The 22,180-nt window shown below is 37.6% G+C and overlaps 1 protein-coding gene across 3 annotated transcripts in view; it reads left to right on the forward strand.

The window, feature by feature from the left end:
* RBM41 (RNA binding motif protein 41) overlaps positions 1-22,180 on the forward strand; it is a 70,375-nt gene that overhangs the window by 30,776 nt on the left and 17,419 nt on the right. For 2 of the 3 annotated variants that reach the window (XM_030835816.2, XM_030835813.2), the window contains one exon: positions 10,293-10,696. The exons of the other annotated variant lie outside the window; for it this stretch is intronic. In XM_030835816.2, the coding sequence (XP_030691676.1) occupies positions 10,293-10,696 (404 nt within the window). The remainder of the gene's footprint in view (positions 1-10,292; positions 10,697-22,180) is intronic. 3 annotated transcript variants of the gene reach the window in all.

A 22,180-nucleotide genomic window follows, 5' to 3' on the forward strand; every position in this document is an offset into this window, starting at 1 on the left:
AGTTTTCCCAGCACCACTTACTGAAGAGGCTGTCCTTTTCCACTGTACATTCCTGCCTCCTTTATCAAAGATAAGGTGACCATATGTGCGTGGGTTTATCTCCGGGCTTTCTATCCTGTTCCATTGAGCTATCTTTCTTTTTTTGTGCCAGTACCATGCTGTCTTGATTACTGCAGCTTTGTAGTATAGTCTGAAGTCAGGGATCCTGATTCCTCCAGCTCCGTTTTTTGTTCTCAAGATTGTTTTGGCTATTCGGGGTCTTTTGTGTTTCCATACAAATTGCAAAATTTTTTGTTCTAGTTCTGTGAAAAATGCCAGTGGTAGTTTGATAGGGATTGCATTGAATGTGTAGATTGCTTTGGGTAGTATAGTCATTTTCACAATGTTGATTCTTCCAATCCAAGAACATGGTATATCTCTCCATCTGTTTGTATTATCTTTAATTTCTTTCATCAGTGTCTTATAATTTTCTGCATACAGGTCTTTTGTCTCCTTAGGTAGGTTTATCCCTAGATATTTTATTCTTTTTGTTGCAGTGGTAAATGGGAGTGTTTTCTTGATTTCACTTTCAGATATTTCATCATTAGTGTATAGGAATGCCAGAGATTTCTGTGCATTAATTTTCTATTCTGAACTTTACCAAATTCATTGATTAGCTCTAGTAGTTTTCTGGTAGCATCTTTAGGATTTTCTATGTATAGTATCATGTCATCTGCAAACAGTGACAGCTTTACTTCTTCTTTTCCGATTTGGATTCCTTTTATTTCCTTTTCTTCTCTGATTGCTGTGGCTGAAACTTCCAAAATTTTGAATAAGAGTGGTGAGAGTGGGCCACCTTGTCTTGTTCCTGATCTTAGTGGAAATGCTTTCAGATTTTCACCATTGAGGACGATGTTGGCTGTGGGTTTCTCATACATGGCCTTTATTATGTTGAGGAAAGTTCCCTCTATGCCTACTTTCTGCAGGGTTTTTATCATAAATGGGTGTTGAATTTTGTTGAAAGCTTTCTCTGCATCTATTGAGATGATCATATGGTTTTTCTCCTTCAGTTTGTTAATATGATTTATTACATTGATTGATTTGCGTATATTAAAGAATCCTTGCATTCCTGGAATAAACCCCACTTGATCATGGTGTGTGATCCTTTTAATGTGCTGTTGGATTCTGTTTGCTAGTATTTTGTTGAGGATTTTTGCATCTGTGTTCATCAGTGATATTGGCCTGTAGTTTTCTTTCTTTGTGACATCCTTGTCTGGTTTTGGTATCAACATGATGGTGGCCTCGTAGAATGAGTTTGGGAGTGTTCCTCCCTCTGCTATATTTTGGAAGAGTTTGAGAAGGATAGGTGTTAGCTCTTCTGTAAATGTTTGACAGAATTCGCCTGTGAAGCCATCTGGTCCTGGGCTTTTGTTTGTTGGAAGATTTTTAATCACAGTTTCAATTTCAGTGCTTGTGATTGGTCTGTTCATATTTTCTGTTTCTTCCTGATTCAGTCTTGGCAGGTTGTGCATTTCTAAGAATTTGTCCATTTCTTCCAGATTGTCCATTTTATTGGCATAGAGTTGCTTGTAGTAATCTCTCATGATCTTTTGTATTTCTGCAGTGTCACTTGTTACTTCTCCTTTTTCATTTCTAATTCTGTTGATTTCAGTGTTCTCCCTTTTTTTCTTGATGAGTCTGGCTAATTGTTTATCAATTTTGTTTATCTTCTCAAAGAACCAGCTTTTAGTTTTATCGATCTTTGCTATTGTTTCCTTCATTTCTTTTTCATTTATTTCTGATCTGATTTTTATGATTTCTTTCCTTCTGCTAACTTAGGGTTTTTTTTGTCCTCCTCTCTCTAATTGCTTTAGGTGCAAGGTTAGGTTGTTTATTCGAGATGTTTCCTGTTTCTTAAGGTAGGATGGTATTGCTATAAACTTCCCTCTTACAACTGCTTTTGCTGCATCCCATAGATTTTTGGGTCGTCGTGTCTCCATTGTCATTTGTTTCTAGGTATTTTTTGATTTCCTCTTTGATTTCTTCAGTGATCACTTCGTTATTAAGTAGTGTATTGTTTAGCCTCCATGTGTTTGTATTTTTTACAGATCATTTCCTGTAATTGATATCTAGTCTCATAGCGTTGTGGTTGGAAAAGATACTTGATACAATTTCAATTTTCTTAAATTTACCAAGGCTTGATTTGTGACCCAAGATACGATCTATCCTGGGGAATGTTCCATGAGCACTTGAGATAAATGTGTATTCTGTTGTTTTTGGATGGAAAGTCCTATAAATATCAATTAAGTCCGTCTTGTTTAATGTATCATTTAAAGCTTGTGTTTCCTTATTTATTTTCATTTTGGATGATCTGTCCATGGGTGAAAGTGGGGTGTTAAAGTCCCCTACTATGAATGTGTTACTGTCGATTTCCCCTTTTATGGCTGTTAGTATTTGCCTTATGTATTGAGGTGCTCCTATGTTGGGTGCATAAATGTTTACAATTGTTATATCTTCTTCTTGGATCAATCCCTTGATCATTATGTAGTGTCCTTCTTTGTCTCTTCTTATAGTCTTTATTTTAAAGTCTATTTTGTCTGATATGAGAATTGCTACTCCAGCTTTCTTTTGGTTTCCATTTGCATGAAATATCTTTTTCCATCCCCTTACTTTCAGTCTGTATGTGTCTCTAGATCTGAAGTGGGTCTCTCATAGACAGCAAATATATGGGTCTTGTTTTTGTATCCATTCAGCCAATCTGTGTCTTTTGGTGAGAGCATTTAGTCCATTTACATTTAAGGTAATTATTGATATGTATGTTCCTATTCCCATTTTCTTAATTGTTTTGGGTTCGTTATTGTAGGTCTTTTCCTTCTCTTGTGTTTCTTGCCTAGAGAAGTTCCTTTAGCATTTGTTGTAAAGCTGGTTTGGTGGTGCTGAACTCTCTCAGCTTTTGCTTGTCTGTAAAGGTTTTAATTTCTCCATCAAATCTGAATGAGATCCTTGCTGGGTAGAGTAATCTTGGTTGCAGGTTTTTCTCTTTCATCACTTTAAATATGTCCTGCCAGTCCCTTCTGTCTTGCAGAGTTTCTGCTGAAAGATCAGCTGTTAACCTTATGGGGATTCCCTTGTGTGTTATTTTTCTCTTGCTGCTTTTAATATGTTTTCTTTATATTTAATTTTTGACAGTTTGATTAATATGTGTCTTGGCGTGTTTCTCCTTGGATTTATCCTGTATGGGACTCTCTGTGCTTCCTGGACTTGATTAACTATTTCCTTTCCCATATTAGGGAAGTTTTCAACTATAATCTCTTCAAATATTTTCTCAGTCCCTTTCTTTTTCTCTTCTTCTTCTGGAACCCCTATAATTCGAATGTTGATGCGTTTAATGTTGTCCCAAAGGTCTCTGAGACTGTTCTCAGTTCTTTTCATTCTTTTTTCTTTATTCTGCTCTGCAGTAGTTATTTCCACTATTTTATCTTCCAGGTCACTTATCCGTTGTTCTGCCTCAGTTATTCTGCTATTGATCCCATCTAGAGTATTTTTAATTTCATTTATTGTGTTGTTCATCGTTGTTTGTTTCATCTTTAGTTCTTCTAGGTCCTTGTTAAATGTTTCTTGCATTTTGTCTATTCTGTTTCCAAGATTTTGGATCATCCTTACTATCATTATTCTGAATTCTTTTTCAGGTAGACTGCCTATTTCCTCTTCATTTGTTAGGTCTGGTGGGTTTTTATCTTGCTCCTTCATCTGCTGCGTGTTTTTCTGTCTTCTCATTTTGCCTATCTTACTGTGTGTGGGGTCTCCTTTTTGCAGGCTGCAGGTTCGTAGTTCCCGTTGTTTTTGGTGTCTGTCCCCAGTGGCTAAGGTTGGTTCAGTGGGTTGTATAGGCTTCCTGGTGGAGGGGACTAGTGCCTGTGTTCTGGTGGATGAGGCTGGATCTTGTCTTTCTGGTGGGCAGGTCCACGCCTGGTGGTGTGTTTTGGGGTGTCTGTGGACTTATTATGATTTTAGGCAGCCTCTCTGCTAATGGGTGAGGTTGTGTTCCCGTCTTGCTAGTTGTTTGGGATAGGGTGTCCAACCCTGTAGCTTGCTGGTCGTTGAGTGAAGCTGGGTGCTGGTGTTGAGATGGAGATCTCTGGGAGGTTTTCGCCGTTTGATATTATGTGGAGCTGGGAGGTCTCTTGTGGACCAGGGTTCTGAATTTGGCTCTCCCACCTCAGAGGCACAGTGCTGACTCCTGGCTGCAGCACCAAGAGCCTTTCATCCACACGGCTCAGAATAAAAGGGAGAAAAAGTAGAAAGAAAGAATTAGTAGAAGAAGAAAAAAAGAAAGAGAAAGAAAGAAAGAAAGAAAGGAAAAAAAAGGAGGGAGGAGGAAGGAAAAGAAGAAAGAAAGAAAATAAAGTAAAATAAAATAAAGTAATATAAAATATAATAGTTATTAAAATAAAAAAGTAATTATTAAGAAAAAAAACGGACGGATAGAACCCTAGGACAAATGGTGGAAGCAAAGCTATACAGACAAAATCTCACACAGAAGCATACACTTATACACTCACAAAAAGAGGGGAAAAAAATCATAAATCTTGCTCTCAAAGTCCACCTCCTCAATTTGGGATGATTCGTTGTCTAAAGGAGGGAAGGAAGGAAAGAAAGAAAGAAAGAAGATAAAGTAAAATAAAATAAAGTTATTAAAATAAAAAATAATTATTAAGAAAAGAATTTTAAAAAAAAACAAAAACGGACAGACAGAACCCTAGGACAAATGGTGGAAGCAAAGCTATACAAGACAAAATCTCACACAGAAGCATACACATACACACTCACAAAAAGAGGAAAAGGGGAAAAAATCATAAATCTTGCTCTGAACGTCCACCTCCTCAATTTGGGATGATTCGTTGTCTATTCATGTATTCCACAGATGCAGGGTACATCAAGTTGATTGTGGAGCTTTAATCCACTGCTCCTGAGGCTGCTGGGAGAGATTTCCCTTTCTCTTCTTTGTTCTCACAGCTCCGAGGGGCTCAGCTTTGGATTTGGCCCCGCCTCTGCGTGTAGGTCGCCGGAGGGCGACTGTTCTTTGCTCAGACAGGACGGGGTTTAAGGAGCCGCTGATTCAGGGACTCTGGCTCACTCAGGCCGGGGGGAGGGAGGGGCACAGATGCGGGGCGGGCCTGCGGTGGCAGAGGCCGGCGTGACGTTGCACCAGCCTGAGGCGCGCCGTGCGTTCTCCTGGGAGAGTTGTCCCTGGATCCTGGGAACCTGGCAGTTGCGGACTGCAGAGGCTCCCTGGAAGGGGGGGTGTGGATAGTGACCTGTGCTCGCACACAGGCTTCTTGGTGGCAGCACCAGCAGCGTTAGCGTCTCATGCCCGTCTCTGGGGTCCGCGCTTTTAGCCACAGCTCATGCCCGTCTCTGGAGCTCCTTTAAGCAGCGCTCTTAATCCCTTCTCCTCGCGCACCAGGAAACAAAGAGGGCGGAAAAAGTCTCTTGCCTCTTCGCAGGTCCAGACTTTTCCCTGGACTCCCTCCCGGCTAGCCGTGGTGCACCAGCCCCTTCAGGCTGTGTTCATTCCACCAACCCCAGTCCTCTCCCGAGCCTCAGCTCCCAGCCCTGCCCGCCCCGGCGGGTGAGTAGACAAGCCTCTCGGCCTGGTGAGTGCCAGTTGGCACCGATCCTCTGTGTGGGAATCTCTCCGCTTTGCCCTCCGCACCCCTGTTGCTGCACTCTCCTCCGTGGCTCCGAAGCTTCCCCGCTCCGCCACCCGCAGTCTCTGCCCGCGAAGGGGCTTCCTAGTGTGTGGAAACCTTTCCTCCTTCACAGCTCCCTCCCACTGGTGCAGGTCCCGTCCCTATCCTTTTGTCTGTTTTTTCTTTTCTCTTTTACCCTACCCAGGTATGTGGGGGGTTTCTTGCCTTTTGGGAGGTCTGAGGTCTTCTGCCAGCGTTCAGTAGGTGTTCTGTAGGAGTTGTTCCACGTGTAGATGTATTTCTGGTGTATCTGTGGGGAGGAAAGTGATCTCTGCATCTTACTCTTCCGCCATCTTCCCAGAAGCTCCTCTGTACATTGTTTTATCTGTATCCATAAGTATTATGTTGTGTTTTCATTTTCATTTAGTTCAGAGTATTTTAAAATCTCCTATGGAAGTTCTTTGACCTATGGATTATTTAGAAGTGTGTTGTTTAATTTCCAGATATTTATATTTTCTCAGATTTCTTCTTGCAGTATATCTCTAATGTGATTCCATTATGGTCAGAGAAATACTTTGATTTCAGACTTTAAAATTTTTTTGAAGCATACTCTCACCTTGGAACCCTCACTCCAATATCAGGATGATAGATTACTTCACTTCCTGTAAGGCTTCTCTCAAATGTCACCTTCTCAATGAGACCTACTCAGACCAACAGTAAGATTGCAACCAACACTACCACCACCTTCTAGCCCTTCCAGTTATCCCTTATGCTGCTGTACTTTTTCTTTTTCATAGCACTCATAACCTTCTAGCATACCATATAATTTACTTAGTTCTTTGAAGATAGGGATCTTTGTTTTATTAATGTGTCCCAAGAACCTAGAATACTACCTGGATCATAATAGTCACCGAATAAATATTTTTGAGTATATACATTAGTATATTCATCCACTTGGTCATATGTAACCAAAATTTGTTCACTTTTGTTGTAATATAGGATTTCATTATATAAACTTAGTACAATTTTATAATTGATTCTTCTTAGGTGGATACTTATATTTTTGCTAGTTTCAGGCCTGTTATAAATAGTACTGATCTAAATATTCTTATTATTGTATTCTGGTGCACTATGCCCAAATTATTCTAGGGTATATATGTAGGAGTGGAATTGATGGGTCACATTATGAGCATATATTCAGCATTAGTAGGTAATGTCATGGTGATTTGCACTGTGGCTGCACATTCCTACCAGCAATGTATGGGGGCTCCATTTGCTCTACAGCCTCACTGACATGTGGTATTGGTATTCTTTTTTATTTTTTGCCAATATGGTATTCCCTTCTTAATTAGTATTTCCCTGAATTCTAATATTGAGCACTTTTGCATATATTTATTAGCCAGTGTATTTCCTCTTTTGTGAGGCACCTTTTTCTGTCTTTTGCCCATTTTCCTAATGATTGTGTTCTTTATCAGTTATTTGTATAGCAAATATCTTTTTCCATTCCGTGAGTTTTCTGTTTAGGATATTTTGATGAACAGAAGCTTTTAATTTTAATGTAGTTGAATTTGTCGATATATTCCTTAATGGTTAATGCTTTTTGAGTCTTAAGAAATCCTTCCATAAATATTCTTATACCTTGCTGGTGGAAATGCAGAATAGTACAATTCCTACAGAGTGGAATTTAGCAATGTATAGAAAAATTACATACACATTTGCCTTTTATCTCAGCAGTGCCACTTCTTGGAATCTATTTCAAATATATACTGAGAAAATACAAAATCCTGTATGCAGAAGGCTGTTTGTCAGGGCATTATTCACAATAGCAGAAAAGACTGGAAACAACACCAAGGTGCATCAGTAAGGGAGTAGTTGAATAAACTATTGTACATCCACACAATGAAGTACTATGCAGCTATAAGAAGGAAAGGGAAGAGCTCTATACATTAATATGGAATTATCACCAGGATATATTGCTAAGTGCAAAAAAGTAAATTGTAGAAAGTGAAGTAAGTTACCTTTTACGTAGGACAGGGGGTGTAATGAATTTTATAGATATATATATATATACACATACACACACACACACATACACACATACACATAAATATGTGTGGTGTGTTTGTGCCTATTTGCTTATATTTCAAAAAATAAACAATGGAACCATAAATCCAAAACCTAATAAAATTATAACTTATGGAGAAGGAAAGGAGTGGCATGAAGGGGACAGAGGTGGAAGTGAGACTTCTGTGAAGGTACTGTATAACACAGTTTTCACTTTAGACCCATGTAAATGTTTTGTGTAGTTTAAAAATTTAATCAAAAGGGGAAAAAGATCAATCCTTAACATTTGTAAACAGCCTGAAGCAAATGAGCCTAACTATGAATAAAGTTGGTAGCATAACCATATAGAGAAAATAATTATTTAAAATAACTTCAAAACAGTATTTGTATATTCCGAATGGGATATATTTTAAGGTCAAAAGTAACTGCAAAGAATTATAAAACTGTATTAAGTAGTTTTGTTGTTGATAGTCATATTAGTATTGTTGATAACCATATTAGTATTGTTACTGACACTTAAAAGTTCTATATATTGTAGGAAAAAGCTAATAAATAATTTTGTTAATATCATTAGGAGCCAATATCTTAAGCACATGTGAAAAGAGATACAAGTCAAAAATCAAGGAGTTTGAGTTAAAACCTTGTAATCTTAAATTTGAAGTGGAAATACCAGTATGAATTTATGATTTATTTTTCGTAAAAATTTTCCTACCTTTGTTCACTGAAAAGGCCTAGAAGCAACAACAACTCAACATTTATGAACAGAACTAGCAACGTATTGTGGTTTCTAAACACTATTTCCCACTAACAGGAGCCAGTGGTCCTTAGAGAAATATTCCAGCTTTGAGTCAAGAAATATGCAAGATGAGCTTAAGACATCTTGCTGTGCCAGAAAACTGGAAAGCAATACAGGAGCCAATTTTAAGGGACTTTCACTAGTCCTGAGTGGGATAATTTGACTACTAAAAAGAATGACTACATTTAATTGAAACACATCAAATATATGAAAATACAGGTCTCACAATTATACTAAAAATAATCATTTTTAACACTTTTAAAGTACCAATTTGGGCTTCCCTGGTGGCGCAGTGGTTGGGAGTCCGCCTGCCGATGCAGGGGGCGCACGCAGGTTCGTGCCCCGGTCCGGGAGGATCCCGGGTGCTGCGGAGCGGCTGGGCCCGTGAGCCGTGGCCGCTGGGCCTGCGCGTCCGGAGCCTGTGCTCTGCGGCGAGAGAGGCCACAGCAATGAGAGGCCCACATACCGCCAAAAAAAAAAAAAAAGTACCAACTCATTACTTTTATAGTTGGTAAATAATGGGAAGCAAATCAAGCATTTATCCTGCTTTTGCTGTATGAACTGTATGTAGGGAAACCACATAGTTGATGACGGTAAGTCCATTATAGAATTCCAGATAATAAATGCAGAAGAAATAATAGAAATAATAAGTACAAAATAAATAATAGAATTAGGGGAGCCCCGTTTTACAACTCTTAATAAATTAATGGATTTAGGCAATGGTCATCAATAGATGCAAAACCCCCTAGGTGAAATGTGAATGGGAAAACTTCATAATGGAAAGATCAGACTAATACCACCTGAATCCACTGATCAATTTTAGCATCACTAGAAAGGGGACCACTAAACATTATGTGCCTTATGACATGATGTAATAGGAAATACACATCTATATAATATAAGGAGGATTCTTGCCTAAAAATATTGAACCCAAATCTAAATCAGCACTATCCAATTCACCTTTCTACAATGATGTAAATGGTCTTTATTCTGCCCATTATGGTATCCACTAGCCACATGTGCTTGTTGAGCATTTGATATTCCTAATTTAACAGAGGAACTGACATTTTAAAAATTAATTTAAATAGACTCATGTGGCTAGTGGCCACATTGAAAGCATAGCTCTAGTTTTAACTGCCAGTTTGTAAGAAATAGAGGGGATTGAGGAACAAGTTAAATAATATGAGGAGCAGCCAGTCAAATTCATTTGTTCTATGAACAAATGATGTGGTTTCTCTATAAATCAATGGGATGGGGAAGAAACAGGTTGGAGGGGTGGGAAAGAAGGGGCACTGTTTGTTTGTTTTTTTAATGAGGCTTAAAAGATATAACAGCCAATGGCTGGTTTAGATCCTAAACCAAGTGTAAAAAGATATCTTTGAGAAAATCAGGGCCATTTGAATATGAACTCAGTAGTAGATAATGCTAAGGAATTATTATTAATTTTGTGAAGTGTGATAATGCCATACTAACATTTTTCAAATGTCTTTATCAGTTAGATGCATGTACTTGCATGACCCTGAGAGTGAGCACCTCAAATTTTGTACCCCAGGTGCCTCACTTGCCTTACCATAAGCCCAGCCTTGCCCAAGATGCACTGTAATAACATAGCTATATATTATTGTCATTTTTCACAGGTTGTAAACACCTGCCCCAGCAGAGTTTCATTATCTGAGATTCAAATTTTAATTTTTATTAATTTGTCAAAGGTTGTATTGGTAGGCTTTGTAGAACTTCCCTATCTCTTTGTCTTGATCCAGATGAATCCCAAAAGAAGAACAAAGGTGATCCCATGAACAACCTGGAAAATTTTTACCAAGAGATGATAATGAAAAAACGTCTTGAAGAGTTCCAACTAATGAGAGGTGAACCCTTTGCTTCCCACTCACTGGTCTCAGCTACATCAGTGGGAGATAGTGGCACAGCTGAGAACCCGTCATTACTCCAGGACAAGGGAAAACAGGCAGCACAGGGTAAAGGTCCCAGTCTCCATGTGGCAAAAGTTATTGATAATTCACCTGAGCAGTGTTGGACGGGGCCTAAGAAGCTGACGCAGCCAATAGAATTTGTCCCAGAAGATGAGATCCAGAGAAATCGTTTGTCAGAGGAAGAGATCCGAAAAATTCCTATGTTTTCTTCATATAATCCAGGGGAGCCAAACAAGGTATAGGCCAAACCAAGAAAAAAAAATGGGTTTTTTTAATTTACTTCTACCTAAAGTAATACTTTTATATTAGCTTTGATTATACCAAAGAATCATGACATAGGCACAGTGATTGTGTTTTTCCTTGACCTTGACTATTCATTCTCTGCTATATAAGTAGCTCTGACTGTATAAGTAACATATTTCCTTATGATGTTCTTTGTGGTTTTCTAAGGTCTTAAGCTACTCTTAGACTTTTAAAGAAATCTTGATCAGACTCTTGATGGACTCTAGTCCATACCCACTAGAAACCCTCAACTGAAAAAAAGTGACCTCTAATTTCCTAGGCTACTAATAAATCAAGTAGTATTCATAGTACCACCATATCTGGTAGCCATGGTGCCTGGTTGTGAGTAGGGTTTACTATTACCACATGAGTTTTCTCTTCAGAATGCTCCACCTGGCTTTTATATGACATATGACTTAAGTTGCTGATAGCTAAGCAGCAAAGTGAAAGCACAGGGCCTCTAAGCCTTGAGGAATTGGCAAATATCTAAGAAAAGTTGTAAATAATCCTTGTTTTGTTGATCATATCATTATTTCACATTCATGGTATGTGTTACATACAGAATTGAAAATTTCATTATCATGTCACTCAAAGAAGCAACACAAGCCCCTGGAGTATATACTTGATTGTGTCTAATTTAAAAAACAAAACTAAAAAAATAATGTTAGCTTCTGACTGTCCCTGAATTTTTACAAAGGCATCGTAAGTAAGGAATATTAAAGCAGTTTCCTTTGAATGATTGCATTTCTAATATATTCTTGATGTTCAAGGGTAGCTTGATTTTTATTTTTTATTATGAAATATTACTCATTATAAAAAGTTACAGAGAATAATATAGCAAAAACCTTTGTACCAAGCCAGCCATCTTTATCAATTCTTGCCTTTTTTTTTCTTGGCCATGCCACGCAGCTTGTGGGATTTTAGTTCCCCTGACCAGGGATTGAACCCAGGCCCTTGGCAATGAGAGCGCAGAGTCCTAACCACTGGATCGCCAGGGAATTCTCTATCAATTCTTAACAGTTTCCATATATGCCTAATTAAAAAAAAATAAGGCCTTATGGAGACGCCTGAAGACTTTCGTGTATCCCTCCCCAATCCCATTCCTCTTTCTCCTTTCCAGTGGTAACCACGATCCTGTATTTGCTATTTATTGTTCCCATCCGTGTTTTTATATTTTTACTATATATCTATATATTCATAAACAACATATAGTTTTACATATTTTTTAAATATATAGATGATACCATACTGTACATACCCTTCTACAACTTGCTTTTTTGACTCAATATACATGTTTTTGAAATTTATTTCTAAAGATATAAGGAACTATGTAGCGTTCCGTTGTAGAAAGATACTATAATTCATTTATGCATTCTCCTGAAGATTTTTTCTTTTCATTTTTTTCTGTTATAGACAGTTCTGCAGCAAACATCATTGTACATATCTCCTGTTGCATATGTACAGGAGTTTCTCTAGGACAGGTTTTCAAATTTTAATTTACTATTAGTAGGTCACAACCAGCAATTTTTTAAAGAAATGAAATAGAATAGAAAACATCAAAGTGCATTCCATAGAGTAGTAAGGATGATTATTGTTTCTTGAAGCTTTTGTTTAATATGTGTGTGTGTGATATGTATGTGGGCCAGAATATAAAATGCATTTCTTCCTATACATCTCAGTCAAAAAGGCCAGAAAAATATTGCTCTATTGCAGTGATTCTCAAATGTTAGTGTGCAGCGGAATCACCTGGAAGACTTGTTAAAACACAGATTGCTGGGTTCCGCCCTCAGAATTTTTTGTTCTATACATCTGGAGTAGGGCCTGAGAATTTGCATTTCCAGTTTCCCAGGAGATACTGATGATGTTGCTGGTCTGAGAGTGACATTTTAAGAATCACTGTTCTGTATTACATATCTAGGAGTGGAATTCCTGTGATATAGGGTATGTGTATCTTCACCTCCTTGAGCAGGGTTTAAGAAATCTCTTTTACATCTTTGCTAAGACTTTAAAGTTTTTGACTTTTTATTTTTGCCAGTCTAATGTGTTTGAAAGGTATCTCATGGTTTTAATTTGCATGTTCCTGATTTCCAATGAAGTTATGCATGTATTTATACATTCATTAGTCTTTCAGGAACCTTCTATGAATTGCCTGTTCTGTTTATTTGCCCATTATTTGATTATTTAGTTTTTAATATTATTTATAGATTTTGATTATTTAGTTTTTGATACTATTTATAGATTTTATTTTAAAATTCTGGATACAAACCCTTGCTGCACCTGGTGAGTAGCTTATATTTTTAACATTGTTTCTGATTTCTTTTGTTAAGCAGAAGTCTTTCATTGTAACGTAATTAAATCATCAGTATTTTATTTGATGGTTTGTGCTTTTTGAGACATTTTAAGGAAATCTTTCCCTACAAATCAATAAGAAAAAGAGAAACAACCCAATAAAAATGGCCAGAAGATATGAACAGGCAATTCACAGGGGAGAAAACATGAATGGACAATTAACTTATAAAGTCTCATTAGTAATCAAAGAAATGCAAAATAAACTACAATGAGATACCATTTAACACCCAGGATGTTGGCATACATTTAAAGGCCTGACTGTGCCAAGTATTGGTGAACGTATGGAACAGTAAGAACTCTTAATATACCGTTGGGTGAATACAAATGAGTACAGCCACTTTCAAGAATATTGTGGCAATATCTAGTAAAATGAAAGATGCTCATACACTGTAAGTCAGTAATCCCACTTCTTGGTATCTATCCTAGGGGAACTCTTACACACGCACATTAGATGTTATAAGGATGCTCATAGTAGCATTGTTTATGAACAACATACATGTTCATAAGCAGGAGAATGGATAAAGCATGGTATATTCATAAAATAGAATACTATACAGAAGAAAAAATGAATGAAATAGAACTACAGGTATCAACATGGATGAAACTCAAACAATATTGAATCAAAAAAGTTTGTTGCAGACTTTGGGTTTCAGTGCCAACATGTAAAGTGCTTAGAAGTCATCACTGCTCTCTTAGAACAGGAAGAACAGCTGAACGAACTAAAAATCAATGACTTTTCTTGGACCCATCGGGGATTTGACATCAGAGAGCAAACTGCAATCCTGAAATCTGGAGAGACAAGCAATTACAAAGAGTGACAGCCCAGATCTGCTTATCAGGAGCAGAAAGCACTAGAGCCATAAACTGGTAGGAACACTTAAGTGGTAACTTTGACAAATTGCAGGAAGCAGAGTGTAGATTAGTGTTTGAGTAACAAACACCTGGGGGCCACAGTCTATGGGGGTCCCCACATTTTCATGACTTTTACCTTCAGGAACTCCACTGGGTTCTCAGTGTGAAGAGCCAAGAAAAAGTCTCCTGCTCCTGGCATGGTGACAGGAAAAGTAATCAACTTGAAATACAACCAGATCTTCTACTTAACAAGGAGCTATCCAGCAAGTAAAACAACTTTACCAAAGCCTTCTCTAGTGTGGGAGAAGGGAAATTATCCAACTCCAGGCTCCTCTAGCCTTACTGTCTCATCTAAGAGAAAGAGAATAAAAGCTGTGAAATACTTGTGAAGGTTACAGGCTGGGTACATGGGCACAATAAAAGACTGAAACTTAATTATAGGATTGCAGAATGTTTTCCCATACCCCACACCTTACTACCACATCAGCAGGGCTTCAGTACGTTAACTGTGGATTACAGTCAAAAGACCTGCAAGACTCAGACTCTAAGACGTTTTTAGGGAAACCCAAAGAAAACAAGGGAGACAAAAACAAGGACGTTAGAGGAAATTGAAAAACCTCTGACACCTACAGCTAGAGTAAACATTAAACACAGCCCAGCTTCTAGCCAGATTAACATAAAACCTCACATTAATGACTTGTTTATCTCAGTTTCTATTATGTTATGCATTGTGTCTGGTTTTCAGCAAAAAAGAAATGATAAGGCATGCTAAAAGAAAAACCACAGTCTCGAGACGAAACAAGAAGCATCAGAACCAAACTGAGATACAACGTAGGTTTTTGAATGATCATATATATGGAATTTAAAATAACTATAATTAATATGATAAAGAGTCTGTTAGAAATAGTATACAACATGTAAGAACAAATGGATAATGTAAGCAGAGAGATAGAAACTCTAGAAAGATGCAAGAAATCAAAAACACTATAACAGAAATGATGCCTTTGGGAGTTCCCTGGTGGCCTAGTGGTTGGGATTCTGGGCTTTCATTGCCATGGCCCAGGTTCAATCCCTGGTCAGTGAACTGAGATTCCCGCAAGCCATGCGGCATGGCCAAAAAAAAGAAAAAGAAATAATGCCTTTGATAGGCTCATGAGCAGACTGCATACAGCCAAGGAAAGAATTAGTAAGCTTGAAGTTACGTCAATAGAATCCTCCCAAACTGAAATGAAGAGATTACAAAAAGACTTTAAAAATGTAACGGGGCTACCCTGCTGGCACAGTGGTTGAGAGTCCGCCTGCCAATGCAGGGGACACGGGTTCGTGCCCCGGTCCGGGAAGATCCCACATGCCGTGGAGCGGCTGGGCCCGTGAGCCATGGCCGCTGAGCCTGCGCGTCCGGAGCCTGTGCTCTGCAACGGGAGAGGCCACAACAGTGAGAGGCCCACATATCACAAAAAAAAAAAAAGTAACAGAATATCCAAGGACAATTTCAAAAGGTGTAACATACACATTATTGGAATAGCAGAAGAAGAAAGGAGCAGAAGAAATATTTGAAGTAAGAATGGCTGAGAATTTCCCAAAATTAATGACAGACACCAGACCACAGATTCAGAATCCAAGCAAAGAACACAAAGTAGGATAAATACCAAACAAATACACCTAGGCATATCATGTTCAAACACAGAAAACTGTGAAGACCAAGAGAAAATCTTGAAAATGGCCAGAGAAAAACTCTCTACCTATAGAAGAACAAAGATAATAATTATACTGGATTTCTCATCAGAAACCATGCAAGCAAGAAGAGAGTAGAGTAAAATATTTAAAGTGATGAAAGGAAAAACACCCACCTAGAATTCTGTATCCAGGAAGAACAATCATTTAAAATTGGAAGAAAAATAGTTTATCAAACAAACAAAAACAGGGAATGTACAACAAACTAAATTAATATTGGATTATAACCCAAAGTATAGAATATCTATGAGTCAATACTGATAATAAAATGACTGAATGAATCAATAAATGGGGGAGAGGAGACAAATATCCCATAAAGAAGAATTCTAAATAGTTTATGTAGATGCTCCACCTCAAGGAAGGGAAGCATAACTGCTGACTTCTTAGTTTTGAGCTACTCTTAGTGACTTCTTTCCAAAGAGTACAGTATGGAAATACAGAAGAAAAAAAAAAGTAATGTTGCAGTGTAGAAACCCAGCAAACACTGCCTCAGTTGATTGAAGCGAAGATCAATCATAAATCATGTTGATAGTATGTGTGTTTGATATGATGTGATAAAAATTGTACTTTTTCTCTGTAGTCTTCCTCCTAGTAATCCATAACCACAATATAACCATAGGAAAACGTCAGAAAAATTCTAGTAGTGGGGACTTCCCTGGTGGTCCAGCAGTTAAGAATCCACCTGCCAATACAGGGAACACTGGTTTGATCCCTGGTCCAGGAAGATCCCACGTACCGCGGAGCAACTAAGCCCGTGCGCCACAACTACTGAGCCCACGCTCTAGAGCCCGCAAGCTGCAACCACTGAGCCCACATGCCACAACTACTGAAGCCCGCGCTCTGTAGAGCTCATGCGCCACAACTACTGAGCCCATGTGCTGCAACTACTGAAGCCTGCATGCTCTAGGGCCTGCGTGCCACAACTACTGAGCCTAAGTGCTGCAACTACTGAAGCCCGCATGCCTAGAGCCTCTGCTTTGCAACGAGAGAAGCCACCACAATGAGAAGCCCATGCACCACAACGAAGAATAGCCTCCCCCTCACCACAACTAGAGAAAGCCCACGTGCAGCAATGAAGACACAGCACAGCCAAAAAATAAATTAAAAAAAAATTCTAGTAGTGGAGCATCCTACAAAATACCCAACCAGTACTCCTCAAAAATGTCAAGATCTTTAAAAACAAGAAAAGCCTGAGAAACTGCCACAGCCAAAAGGAGACTAAAGACATATGAAAACTAAATGTACTATGATATCCTGGATGGGATCCTGGAACAGAAAAAGGACATTAGGGAAAAACTAAGGAAATCTACATAAACTATGGAATTTAGTTAATAATAATGTATCAATATTAATTAATTTATTTAAAGAAACGTACCATAGTAATGTAAGATGTTAATTATAGGAGATATTGGGTGTGGGGTGTATGGGAACTCTTTGTACTACTCAGTTTTTCTATAATTCTAAAACTGTTCTAAAAAATGAAGTATTTTTAAAAAATTTAAACAGGTAGCTGCAGAAAATGCATACAGTATAATACCATATATATAAAGTTCAAAAAATACAAAACAACACTGTTTGTTGCAGAGGGATACCAGGAAGAGCTTCATCTCCTGTTATCACTTGGAGTTTCTGTTTTTCTCTTTCACAGAAATATTTATCTTGTTTTTGGGCCTAGCTGTATCTTTGTGTGTATCTTTGTATATATGAATATATACATATATATATATGTTGTGGACATATACATACATACATACCCATGTGTATGTATGTATGTATGCATGTATGTGTGTATATTTTTGGAACAGAGAAGATGCATCCAAGCAAGAAGTGACCGAGCCACCTTGACCAGAAGTCCTCTTGATTTTTTAAAAAATGTTCATATCAAAGGGAATAATCTTAGTATGGATCTTTCCTACTTGGTGAGAAACTTGCAGTATTTTTCACATACCTCTCCCTTTCTCTGATTATTTAATTTGGTGATGCTTTCATAATGAGTATTTCAGAGCCAAAACTCTGCATCACCTGAAATTACTTAAGTGAATCACAAGTCAGTTATTCTATGCCCTTGCCTTTAAGATATGAGTGTGGTTAAATGCTAAATATGTGAACATCCAGCTTCAAAGGCTTTGAGACATAAAGAGTCTACTGCTTATTGCAATGTTTAATATATTTACTCATATGTTTCAATGGTAAGTCATTTAAGCAGGCTCTGTTTTCTAGCTCTTTGCTTTTGCTGCTCCTGTCTGAATTTTTCTCAAGTTTTTTTTAAGCTATAGAGCATATAACTTATGCTAGCCAATGTGTCTCTTTTTTTCTCCTCCAGTGCAATAAAATGCACATAACCTGAGATCTACCTTTAACAAAATTTCAAGTGTACATTACAGTATTGTAAACTGTAGGCACAGTGTTGTACAGATCTCTAGAACTTTTCATCTTGCATGACTGAAATTTATACCCACTGAACAGCAACTCCCTATTTCCTGATCCTCCCAGGCCCTGGAAACTACCATTCTACTTTCTGCTTCAATGACTTTGACTACTGTAGATACCATATATAAGTGAAATTTTGCAGTATTTGTTCTTCTGTGACTGGCTTATTTCACTTAGCATAGTGCCCTCGAATTTCATCCATGTTGTAGCATATGACAAGATTTCCTTCCTTTTTTCTAGCTAAATCATATTCCACTGTATGTATATACCACACTTTTTTATTCATTCATCTGTGGTGGACATTTAGGTTGCTTCCACCTCTTGGCTGTTGTGAATAGTGCTGCAGTAAACATGTGAGTTCTGATATCTCTTCAAGATTCTGATTTTAATTATTTGGATAAGTAACCAGAACTGGGATTCTTGGATCATATGGTAGTTCTATTTTTAATTTTTTGAGGAACCTCCATACTGTTCTCTGTAGGAACTGCACCATTTTCCATTCATACCAAAAGTGCACAAGGGTTCCAATTTATCCACATTCTCATCAACATTTATTTTCTGAATGTGTTCTTTGAAGAAATGCCTATTTAGGTCTTTTGCCCATTTTTTTCAAGTTGTCTTTTGCTGTGAGTTGTGGTAATTCCTTATATATTTTAGATATTAACCTCTAATCAGATATATGGTTTCCAAATATTTCTCCCATTCCGTAGGTTGCCTTTTCACTTTACTGACTGTTTCCTTTGCTGTGCAGAAGTGTTTTAGTGATGTAGTCCCACTTTATTTTTGCTTTTGTTGCCTGTGTTTCTGCTGTAATACCTAAGAAATCATTGCCAAGGCCAGTGTCATGAGGATTTTCCCCTATATTGTCTTCTGGAAGTTTTAGAGTTTCAGGTCTTATGTTTAAATCTTTAATCCACTTTGAGTTGATTTTCGTGTATGATATAAATAAGAGGCCAGTTTTATACTTTTGCATGTGGATATCAACTTTCCCAACGCCATTGGTTGAAGGGACTATCCTTTCCCCATTGTGTATTCTTGCCCCGCTTATTAATCAGTTGACTGTATATGTGTGGGTTTATTTCTGGGCTCTCTATTCTGTTCCATTAGTCTACATGTCTGTCTTTATGCCAGTATCATACTGTTTTGATTATTGTAGATTCGTAATATATTTTGAAATTAAGAAGTGTGAGGCCTCCCCAGTTTTGTTCTTACTTCTCAAGATTGCTCTGGCTATTTGGGGGTCTCTTCTGGTTCCTTATGAATTTTAGGATTGTTTTTCTATTTCTACAAAAAATAACATTGGGATTTTGATACGAATTGCATTAAATCTGTAGACCACTTTGGATAGTGTGGACATTTTAATAATATTGTCTTCTAGTCCATGAACATGGCACATCTTTGAGTTTATTTGTGTTGTCTTTAATTTCTTTGAGCAATGTTTTGTGATTTTCAATGTACAAGTCCTTCACTTCCTTGGTTAAGTTTTTCTTCAATTGAAGTATGTTTGACATACAAAAAAAGCTCTACATATTTAATGTATGCATCTTGGTGGGTTTGAAGATAAATATACAACATGAAACCATCACCAGTACAATGCCCTAAACTTAACCATCACCTCCAGGAATTTCCTCCCTCCATTTTTTCTTTTGATAAGAATATTTAACATAAGATCTATCCTTTTAACAAATTTTTAAGTATCCAATACAGTATTGTTAACTATATATACTCTGCTGTACAATAGATCTGTAGGACTTACTCATCTTGTATAAGTGAAACTATATACCCTTTGATGAACACCTCCTCAATTACCCTTCCTCCTAGCCCCTGGTAAACACGATTCTATTCTCTGCTTCTATGAGTTTGACTATTTTAGATTCATGATATATGTGGGTCATGTAGTATTTGTTCTTCTGTTTCTGGTTTATTTCATTTAGCATGTCTTCCAAGTTCACCTACGTTGTAGCAAATGACAAGATTTTATTCGTTTTTAAGGCTGGGTAATACCTTGTTGTATTTGTACACCACATTTTCTTTTTATCCATTCATCTGTCAATAGACATTTAGGTTGTTTCCATGTCTTTGCTATTGTGAACAATGGTGCAGTGAACATGGGAATGCAGATATTTCTTCCAGATTCTGATTCCAGTTCTTTTAGATATATAGCCAGAATTGGGATTGCTGGATTATGTGGGTTCTATTTTTGATTTTTTAATGATCTTCCAACTGTTTTCCATTGTGGTTGTACAAATTTACATTTCCACCAACAGTGTACAAGGGTTAAAATTTTTCCACATCCTTACCAACACATCTTTTTTTTTTTTTTTTTTTTGCTTTTGAGTTTCAGGGATCCCTTATATATTTTAGATATTAACCCTTCATTAGATATATGATTTGAAAATACTTTCTCCCATTCTGTAGGTTGCTTTTTAACTTTGCTGATTGTTTCTTTTGCTGTGCATATTGGTTTGAATTGATGTAATGAAACTTGTCTGTTTTTGCTTTTGTTGCTTGTGCTTTTTTACAGCATATCTAAGAAATTATTGCCAAGGCCAGGGTCAAGATTTTTCTGTTTTCTTCTAGGAGTTTTAGAGTTTCATGTCTTATTTTTAAGTCTTTACTTCCTTTTGAGTTGGGTTTTGTATAGGGTATAAGAGAAGCATCTAATTTCATTCTTTTGTACTGGATATCCAGTTTTCCAAACACCATTTATTAAAAAGGCTATCTTTTCCCCATTGTGTATTCTTGCCCTCCTTGTCTAAGATCAGTTTATGATAAATGTGTGGTTTATTTCTAGGCCCTCTATTCTATTCCATTGGTCAATATGTCTGTTTATTTTTATGCTAGTACCTTACTGTTTTGATTACTGTAGTTTGAAATCAGGATATGTGACACATCCTACTTTGTTCTTCTTCCTCAAGATTGCTCTGTTGATTTGGGGTCTCTTGTGGTTCCATATGAATTTTAGGACTTCTTTTATTTCCATAAAATTTGTAATTGGTTTTTTTTTTGGCTGTGTTGGGTCTTCTTTGCTGCGCACGGGCTTTCTCTAGTCGTGGCGAGCAGGGGCTACTCTTTGTTGTGGTGTGCAGGCTTCTCATTGTGGTGGCTTCTCTTGTTGCAGAGCATGGGCTCTAGGTGCTCGGGCTTCAGTAGTTGTGGTGCAAGGGCTCTAGAGTGCAGGCTCAGTAGTTGAGGCACACAGGCTTGTCACTCCGCAACATGTGGGATCTTCCCAGACCAGTGATCGAACCCGTGTCCCTTGCATTGGCGGGCGGATTATTAGCCACTGCACCACCAGAGAAGTCCCTGTCACTGGGATTTTGATAACAATTGCATTGAATCTGTAGATCACTATGAATAGTATGTACATTTCAACAATATTAATATTTCTAATCCATGAATATGCAATGTCTTTCCATTTATTTGTGTCTTTCAATTTTTTTTAAATGTTTGTTTTTTTTTTACTGAAGTATAATTTACAATGTTGTGTTAGTTTCTGGTGTACAGCAAAGTGATTCAGTTTTTTATACACACACACACACACACACACACACACGTATACAGTTAGTCCCCTACATACAAACCTTCAAGTTGTGAACTTTCAGAGATGCAAACGTGTGTTCACATGTCCAGTCATGTAAGTTAGTTCACATGTCTGGCGTACATTGTCACATGCATGCATCCTCTACAAGTGATTATGTTTTTGTGTACTTTACAGTAGTGTATAGAGTACAGTAGTACAGTATCTTTATTTTAAGCCCAGGATGTCCGGAAGCAAGCATAAAAGCAGTGGTGATGTAGCTGGTACTGCTAAGAAGTGCCAAGTGATAACAATGGAAACAAAAGTGAAAATAACTTGAGAGAGTGGAGTGAGGCAAAACAATGGTAGATGTCACTCGTTCTTATAACATGAATCTTTCAACCATCAGCATGATTTTGGAGAACACGGACAAGATCATGTAACGTGAAGTCTCCTGTGCCAATGATGTCAACAATAGTATCAAAGAAGTGTGGAAAAGTGATGGAGGAGATGGAGAAACTTCTCAGTGTGTGGATGCAGGATCAGCATCTGC

This window comes from Globicephala melas, chromosome X (genome assembly GCF_963455315.2).
Source record: "Globicephala melas chromosome X, mGloMel1.2, whole genome shotgun sequence".
Taxonomy (NCBI): domain Eukaryota; kingdom Metazoa; phylum Chordata; class Mammalia; order Artiodactyla; family Delphinidae; genus Globicephala; species Globicephala melas.